Below are 9,465 nucleotides of genomic sequence, written 5' to 3' on the forward strand. Positions count from 1 at the left end.
GGAAGTTTTTTTTTTTAAATGATACATAAACAAATATTTGTGATGTTGTATAAATAATAATTAATATTTATTACGGTGGACAAATTCAGTTAATTTAAATTGAGAATGAAATTGAGAATGATTAATATAGTGATATGTCGTGGGAGAAATTTAGAATATATTAACCAGACTATAAAATAACGATTACATCTATTTTGTGACGGTTTCAGAGATTCATATGACAGATGATTCGACTTATAGGCTATATTAATAATAAAAAAATAATTTTGATATAAAAATAATAATTTTTTTTGAGAAGTTTTATAATAATTTATTTAATAACAATAATAATAACGCAAAAAAAGAAAAAAAGAAAAAAAAAAAAGAAAACGAAATAAATTTATCAAGATCCAATTCCGATCCGATCTCATTATCTCAACATGGTAGTCAGTATTGAACTGGCACGACAAGCTGTACCAACGGTTAGATTTAACAAGCTGAAGATGGTGGTCGTATTAAATCAACCGTTAAACACATGCCACGTCACCCATGCCCTTCGTTACATTCCCATCCCAAAGGCCCCTCCCTCCACATTCTGCTCTCAGCCATCCAATCATCGCGGCTTCCTCCATACGTCGGAGAAAGCCTTAAAGAGATTTATATCCATATCACATGATGTAAGCAGCAGCTGGGTATTGCTTCTTTTTTTTTTTTTTTTTTCTCTTTAATTTTTGAATTCGCAGAATGTATGAATGCTGTTTAATGCGTGTCAGTTTCAGGCTATTGATGTTTTTCTCCAAAAAATTATGCAGAGACAAATCCAGTGACGGATAGCTCATGGCGCTGCTGAGGAGAAGAAAGGTCCCAGAAAATGAAACGGTCCCATTCCCAAGAACCGACCCCGATGAGATAAAGATTAAAAAACCCAAACAAAAGCATAGATGGTCTTGTGTGGATAACTGCTGCTGGCTCATCGGATGCATATGTGTTGTGTGGTGGGGGTTGTTGTTTTCATACAATATGATGCCTTCGTCTTTTCCACAGTACGTGACGGAGGCCATAACGGGTCCTATGCCCGACCCTCCTGGAGTCAAGTTGAAGAAAGAGGGCTTGCGGGCTAAGCATCCTGTGGTTTTCGTACCAGGTATTGTTACCGGAGGGCTGGAGCTGTGGGAAGGGCATAGCTGTGCTGATGGCTTGTTTCGAAAAAGGCTGTGGGGTGGGTCGTTTGGAGAGATTTACAGGAGGTGAGTGAGCCACAGTGGTTTCTGATTTTTATTGGTAAGTGTATGGATTGCTTTGTGATTTTGAGGCTTGTTGAATGGCTGATTGCTAGGTAAAATAAAAAATTTAGCCAATCGGTGTTATTACTCACAACTTTAGCATTATTATTTTAGTGTTATTTAATGGTTAAACAATATGTTGAGATTTTAATCAGTGTCATGCCGGACATGATATATTGGTAAGGAAATATATTTATTATTTTGCATGTTGAGGAGTCAAATGATGAGTGGACAAAATTCTTTTTCAAGCTCGTGTTTCCGAAAAATCTCGGAGCAATGCCATTAACATGCTGTCTTTGTATTCTTGGAGGTTAATAAATTTGTAGATTCATTTTCCAAAGAAAACGACGGTTTGAAGTATCGTTTAGGACTACTAAATGATTGTTACAACACCTTGTTGACAATTCATACTGGGGTTTGTAGGTGATGATTTTGATGTTTATGGTTGGACATTTAGAGTTACTTGAAAAGCAATTTACTCATTGCTACCTTAATCTTGGTGTTGTTCATATGATGAAATTCTCCGGGTTCGAATTTTTTCAGCAATGTCATACTTCACGCAGTAATGGTGCTCATTGCTTTGTATGTCCTAACGATCCTAAACTGCATTTTATGTTGAAAATTGGATCTCATTCGCATTTGTTGAAAATAGAATCTGGGTGTATTCGATTTATCATATAGTCTATGTCATCTCAAATGAACTGGTTTTATTACTAGTCCAGTTAACATTGACATGAATGCCAAGCCTCGTTATCTAACAGAGGGTATATCTTTTCATTCTTATACAGATAATATGTGCACTTTCTGAATATAAAACTTGCATAAAAACTGCATACATATGTATGCATTTATTTCATATTGACGTTTGACGTTTGGAATTAGTGTTGTAAATAGAATTTTTGATGATTTTTGTACCTCCATTTATATGTTTTTATCCACAAAATGTTTCAAATATCAGTTTTTTGCTTCTATTTGTCAAACAAATCCTTGATCAAGGTCCTCTGAATTTATCAATGTTGATTGTTATATAAAAACAGTTAATCCGATCGCAAGAGAATTTTTTGTCCTTCACGATAAAGTTGACTTATTGTATAACAGGTTTGTTTATAAGACTGTCATTCATTTATTTTGTCTTTCTTGTCAAACAATAATATTGCTGGAACTGGAGCCAGGAGAGCTGCACAATCATGAATAAAATCTCTTTTGATGGACCACAAATTTTACTTTTCTTGTTTCATGCATAAAGAAACCTTGGAGCATCGAAATCTTGTACCAACGAGTTAGTTTTCATTATATTTGTAAATTATCATAAACAAAGTTGATTTTACTTCTTTGTGCTGTCAATATCAGTTTTGCCACAGTATCCGACAAAATTTACTTTGCTGATCAAGACTTGACTGCCTTTTCCTCTGTTCTCACAGACCTTTATGTTGGATGGATCATATGTCACTCGATAACGAAACTGGTTTAGATCCTCCTGGTGTACGGATCAGGGCTGTTAATGGTCTTGTTGCTGCTGATTACTTTGCTCCGGGATACTTTGTCTGGGCAGTTCTAATTGCTAATCTTGCTCATATTGGGTATGAGGAGAAAACAATGTATATGGCTGCATATGATTGGAGACTCTCATTCCAAAACACAGAGGTACATTTAACATTGTCATTATATAGAGTTCTACTAGTTAGAGACAATAATAATAATAATAAACATTAAAAGTATCACTTATGTGTCAACTTAAGCTTTTTAACAAGACAATTGATAATATTTTGCTCGTGTCAGATTAAGTAGCGTTCACTATAAAACTGTATGATCTGAGCTTGGAGTGGCTTCTTGTTGACTGCTGGACTATGAGTCGGGTATACGATCCATGTGCTAGCTCGTATCCATTGTTTACATATGATAGATAGATGCATAGTCTTGAGTTAGTTTTTTTCTTCCGAAGAATTCTCTCCCCTTGAACATTTTCTGTTCTCGGTGCATCACCAAAAATTTCTCCATTAGTTTAAAGGTGTGTCTTATGGAGTGCTCTGGTAGTACTCCACTCCAGAAAGAGGAATCACAAAATTGATTGAAGTCATTCGATCTAAGGATTCTAGGCGAGTCATAACGATTTCCTTCTGTTGCAGCAAATATACTTTTTCACCTTTTCTGTACCCTAATTCCATCAAAGCCAATGAGTATAATTTGTCTCATGTTTGTACCTTCAGCTTTTAAGATGGTGGTTCAACGATAACCTTATGGTATATTTCCCTATGCAGTTGCGTGACCAGACATTGAGCAGGATAAAAAGTAATATAGAATTGATGGTTGCTACAAATGGTGGCAACAAGGCGGTTATTGTTCCTCATTCAATGGGTGTTCTATACTTCCTCCATTTTATGAAGTGGGTGGAAGCACCCACGCCGATGGGTGGAGGGGGTGGACCTAACTGGTGCGCTAAACATATTAAAGCCGTGATGAATATTGGAGGACCGTTATTAGGTGTTCCAAAAGCCGTTTCTATGCTTTTTTCTGCAGAAGCAAGGGATATTGCTGTTGCCAGGTTAGATATATTGGGCCATGTCAATTGCTCCCGCTGTCATATATGCTTGCCTATTTTGTATAATAACTGAAATGTGGCACTTAAATTCCTGTAAGGTTTAAAAATATTTGATTCGCACAGCTACCAACAACTATGCTTTTGGACAAGCGACAGATGATCGATCTGAGAGGAATCATGTTTTCTTATTTCGTATATGTTTCTTTATTGTGCTGAAGGGCGATAGCACCTGGCGTTTTGGATAAGGATGTATTTCACCTTCAAACTTTACAGCATATTATGAAGATGACAAGGACTTGGGATTCGACCATGTCCATGATACCAAAAGGTGGAGAGACTATCTGGGGTGGTCTCGACTGGTCACCCGAGGAAGACTTCGTTCCGAGTAAAAGGAAGCAGAGCTATAATGACATACAGACTTTAGTCCATACCGAGGATGGAAACTCCAAATCAAAAATAAAACAGCCCAACTACGGGAGAATGATATCATTTGGACAAGATATTGCAGATGCATATTCTTCTGAGATTCATAGGATCGATTTTCGGGTAACAATTCATGTGCCTGCATGTAATGTCCTCAATAGAAACTCTGATGGTGCTCTCAGACAGGACCACTTTCTTGTTTGTTATTTATTTATTACTTTTTTATTGTTTCTAAAGACACAAAATAAGAGAAATAACATGTTCTTAAATCTCCTAATAGGAAAGGAAAGATCTATATTAAAAAATTTAGATGTGATCTCTTTTATGTTGTTTTGTTGTCTATTTTCTTAATCTTTGCACTTCATGGGCTAACATTTTTGGATACTTCTGAAATGAAATCTTCTGCTGGACTGATCAAGTTGCTTTCTTGTGCAGGAAGCTGTGAAAGGTAGCAATGTTGCTAATAACACATGTCGTGATGTGTGGACCGAGTATCATGACATGGGATTTAGTGGTATCAAAGCTGTGGCAGAATACAAAGCTTATACTGCTGGAGATATTTTGGATCTGCTATACTTTGTCGCGCCCAAAATGATGGAACGCGGCAGTGCTCATTTCTCGTATGGTATATCAGATAATTTGGATGATCCAAAGTATTCGCACTACAAATATTGGTCAAATCCACTGGAGACAAAGTGAGATTACTATAAGTTCTTGTTCTTATAACCTTTTCTGCGACTAAATCAAGATGAAATGTGATACAAAGAGTACATGATCTTAATATAAATATATCAAATCTTATTTTAGAATAATTTTTTTCCATTTTTTAAATTTATGTGTCGTGGCGCAGGCTGCCAAATGCTCCTGAGATGGAGATAATCTCTATGTACGGAGTTGGAATCCCGACAGAAAGAGCTTATGTCTACAGGCAGGCTCCATATGCAGAATGCCACATTCCATTTCAAATTGATACATCAGCGGATGAAGAACATGAAGATAAATGCCTAAAAGACGGTGTTTTCACAGTTGATGGAGATGAGACAGTAACTGTTTTAAGTGCAGGCTTCATGGGCGCGAAAGGGTGGCGTGGGAAAACAAGATTCAATCCTTCGGGAATCAAGAACTATTTAAGGGAGTATGATCATGCCCCTCCTGCCAATTTTCTCGAGGGGCGTGGCACTCAGAGCGGCGCCCATGTTGACATAATGGGAAACTTTGCGTTGATTGAGGACATCATGAGGGTAGCTTCTGGTGCCACTGGAGAGGAATTGGGGGGCGATCAGGTGTGCTCAGATATATTCGCATGGTCTGAGAAAATCAAGTTGAAGCTATAGGGTGAACACAGGAAAATTAAAGAAAATAGAACTTCAAATCTTGTTATCTTATCATGTACAATACATATTAGGCACGGTTGACCTTAGTACCTCAAGTTTATCGCAAAGGGTCTCATATTCATGTTCATCATTGGGCTGCTACGACGAAGCTTTAACTGCTTGGTCGTCGACCATCCCGCTTTTGTGCTCTTCTCTTCCACGGAATTTGGAAATAGCATTCTTGAAGCGCCTCTTGTGTTTCATGTGTAGCTTATTGTATGTAACAAATTAAAAGCATAGCGATTTATTGTGCCATATCTCAGAGATTCATTGAATTTTTACATAGGAAATTGTGTAATATGTACTGTGTTTTATGAGCCAAAATATACAAGGAAATGAGAAAATGTACATTCTTGAAGACGAAGGTGCCTTATGTTTTGATTGTTTAATCCATCCTTAGTTTCGTGACCATATGATCACATGCGTTTTCTCTATTTTAACTTACTTCAACTTCGGTGTTATTTGCTGTTTTTACTCTGAGATAAAATCATTTTTGTTGGAACAAATCACGTATGTTTTATAAATACATTCAAAATATATTTTGAAAATAATTATTTGATATTAAATATATATATATATATATATATATATATATATATATCACACATGCGTTTTCTCTATTTTAACTTACTTCAACTTCGGTGTTATTTGCTGTTTTTACTCTGAGATAAAATCATTTTTGTTAGAACAAATCACGTATGTTTTATAAATACATTCAAAATATATTTTGAAAATAATTATTTGATATTAAATATATATATATATATATATATATATATATATATCACACATGCGTTTTCTCTATTTTAACTTACTTCAACTTCGATGTTATTTGCTGTTTTTACTCTGAGATAAAATCATTTTTGTTGGAACAAATCACGTATGTTTTATAAATATATTCAAAATATATTTCGAAAATAATTATTTGATATTAAATATATATATATATATATATATATATATATATATATATATATCACACATGCGTTTCCTCTATTTTAACTTACTTCAACTTCGGTGTTATTTGCTGTTTTTACTCTGAGATAAAATCATTTTTGTTGGAACAAATCACGTATGTTTTATAAATACATTCAAAATATATTTTGAAAATAATTATTTGATATTAAATATATATATATATATATATATTATCTTATTATTTTAAGGCAATACAATCCTTTAATTAACTATTTTCTTGATGAAACTTGACATAAATTTACGATTACATCATAATTTAATTCTCAACAAAACTAAAAATATTAAGCAAATTAGTCATTTTATATGATATGTCCTTTTTTTTTAACCCTTTGATGTTTTCTCATTAGCCAAAATGAAATTATCTTTACACTCATTCATTTTTTTTAATTTACGAAAATGACACTCACATTTTTTAAATTGATGTATCTATTGCAATCAGGTGACTATTGTTAATGAGAAACACCACATTTATTACATTTTTAATTTTATCATTTATTATTATTTTTTTATTTTTTTGTTAAAAATACGATTGGTACAAATACATAAAGCGTAAACTGATTACTAATTCCAATAATACTAAGAATGTGTTATTTATACTCAAAATTTTACTAATCACACTCCAGCCTAACACTTTAATATTTAAACTGGCTTTTATATTATTTATAACTCTTATTTAATTTTTTGATATAAATACATTAAACTTTCTACTTTATTCCATATGATTCCCTAAAATAAATATTCACAATTTCACATCACTTAAAAGTTTTTTTAGAAAAACATTGATGTTTTGAAATATAATATATGAATTATTTTATTATATGATACTATATTCAACATTTATGTTAATAAAAAATTTAAATAATTGAATATATAACACCCAAAACTTTAAGATATTTAAACGATTAGTTGCCAATGTTTGACTATCAGCTAGAAGAATGAATTTAGATACATTGTAAAATCTATGGTTATTTAATGATCATATCTATCCCTAGTCGTGTTTATCTATAAGTATAGTGACCCAACTCGGATCATCTAATAATCGGAAATTTAAGCATGCAATTATGTTAAACGAATCACAATCAGAGTTGACTGCAGAAACTTAAACAAATATTAATCTGACAGAAAATAATCGGAACAATAACTGGAAACCCAAAAGAGCAATTATACAACCCAATCGAATAAATCAAATACCGAAAATAAACTTAAACAAAACCACCGGTAACCTTTAATCCCAAGCATTGGTCACAGACTGAACATTGATCTAGCTCCTGATCTACCTAAAAATCTGCCCCCTCAAATTGGGTATCCGAGATAAAAGTAAGAACGTGAGGGTTAACTCCAAGTACGTAAATATGAGTACACATGTTTATATGATGCATGCAATATGAAACTGAATGCTCTGGTTGTAACGTCCCAAAACTCAGGAACGCTACTAAACATACATAACTTAAAGTTTTGGAAAATTTTGCGGAATAAAAATATTTATTTAAAAAGAGTACTTGTGCACCAACACTTAAAAGAAATAGTTCTCAACAAAATCCAACATTTAAAATGAGTGAAACTTTTTTTCCTTCATTCTAAAATAAAATAAACTGTGCACGATAAAACTTTTCATCCAATGTAGCGCACATGCATTTTTCACTGGTCCGACCGTTTGCTCCTCTTCAAGTCCGTCTCCATACTCGTCTATAAAATCATCAAGAGCATCATTACCTGCACCATTCAAGTTTGAGTCTAAAGACTCAACATGAAAATGCATACAAAAATTGTGTATAAACTTGAAACTTAGAATAATGGCATAACATGAACATATAGTAAAAACTTGACATTTATGGGTAATGAGATACATGCAATTGTGGCAACCATCATTATGAGCACATCCTTGTTTCTCGTGATCACGGTCGTTGTACAACAAGCATATGACATCGGCCATTCAAACTTTTATTCTTTGGAAAAGTCCCTCCGGAACTCATTGTATCAGTCCCGTAAATTCCGTCTCGTGAGCACATAGTTTGAAAATGCCTCTTCAAAACTCATCCCGGAGTACCAGTCCCGTATTGCCACCACAAAAACACATACAACATTGATAAGTGTGTTGAATATACATTATTTTGTGTCATTTTATATTTATTTCACATGCATTTATTTTATTTTCTTGTGTTTTGTTAGTATTTTATTTTATGTACATGTATTTTACACTTCTGGTTGAATTTTGTATGATAATGGAGCTTTTAGGAACCAACAGAGCGGAAGACTCGCGCGCGCGCGAGACTCTTTCTTGCGCGTGCGCAGTGTAAAGTTCCTGAAACACCAACGTCAAGGCGCGCGCGCGCAAGACTCCTTCTCGCGCGTGCACAGAAGGAAGTTCCTGAGAGTTCTGGGGAAGCCGCGTGCGGGCGAGCTCCTATCTCGCACGCGCGCGAGAGGTTGAACGAGCCACTATCTATTTGAACTACGCGCACGCGAGATACAGCCCAGGCACGCGCGCGTGTTCAGGAATTTGTCAAGTTCGAGAATATCTAGGTCAAGGAGGATTCTAATTGGCGCGGACTATATATATAGAAGTTTGATGATCTTTTTGAAAACTTTTGTCTTTTGATTTTTGCGCACGAAGGCTGAAGGCGGCTGCTTGAACAATTCTCCAGTTTTTCTTCTATTCTCTTATTTTCTCGTTTATGATTTTAGACTTGGTTTGATTAATTATGTTCATTAGTTAGTAGTAGTTTTTCTTCGATCAAGGCCACGTGATTGGGCCAGAAAATTTATGTAGAAAACTTGATGGTTTATTCAAGAATTTTGAGACTTGATCTTATTTTATTTATTATCGAATTTATATTTGTCTTGTGAATTTCCTGGCCAGTTATTTTCTTGCATGTTAATTGATTCCAAT

The 9,465-nt window shown here is 34.3% G+C and overlaps 1 protein-coding gene across 4 annotated transcripts; it reads left to right on the forward strand.

Moving 5' to 3' along the window:
• Nucleotides 1-537: 537 nt before the first annotated feature.
• On the forward strand, nt 538-5,971 carry LOC140879984 (phospholipid:diacylglycerol acyltransferase 1-like). 4 transcript variants are annotated; one of them, XM_073283992.1, is made up of 7 exons: nt 538-656; nt 792-1,226; nt 2,684-2,906; nt 3,521-3,804; nt 4,020-4,347; nt 4,660-4,919; nt 5,075-5,971. In XM_073283992.1, the coding sequence occupies exons 2-7, from the start codon at nt 817-819 to the stop codon at nt 5,556-5,558; spliced, it is 1,989 nt and encodes a 662-aa protein (XP_073140093.1). In that variant the 5' UTR covers nt 538-656; nt 792-816; the 3' UTR covers nt 5,559-5,971. The 4 variants fall into 4 exon arrangements, with proteins under 4 accessions (XP_073140093.1, XP_073140094.1, XP_073140095.1 ...); XM_073283993.1 differs by having other exon boundaries at nt 552-671; XM_073283994.1 differs by having other exon boundaries at nt 593-656; nt 759-1,226.
• The last annotated feature ends 3,494 nt before the right edge of the window (nt 5,972-9,465 follow it).

The sequence above is a fragment of the Henckelia pumila genome, chromosome 2 (assembly GCF_033568475.1).
Source record: "Henckelia pumila isolate YLH828 chromosome 2, ASM3356847v2, whole genome shotgun sequence".
NCBI classification, from domain to species: domain Eukaryota; kingdom Viridiplantae; phylum Streptophyta; class Magnoliopsida; order Lamiales; family Gesneriaceae; genus Henckelia; species Henckelia pumila.

Coding starts and splice junctions, on each gene's coding strand:
- LOC140879984 (XM_073283992.1), top strand. CDS start 817: ATGGCGCTGCTGAGGAGAAGAAAGGTCCCAGAAAATGAAACGGTCCCA. Junction 1,227..2,683: donor TTTGGAGAGATTTACAGGAG/GTGAGTGAGCCA, acceptor CTGTTCTCACAG/ACCTTTATGTTGGATGGATC. Junction 3,805..4,019: donor AGGGATATTGCTGTTGCCAG/GTTAGATATATT, acceptor ATTGTGCTGAAG/GGCGATAGCACCTGGCGTTT.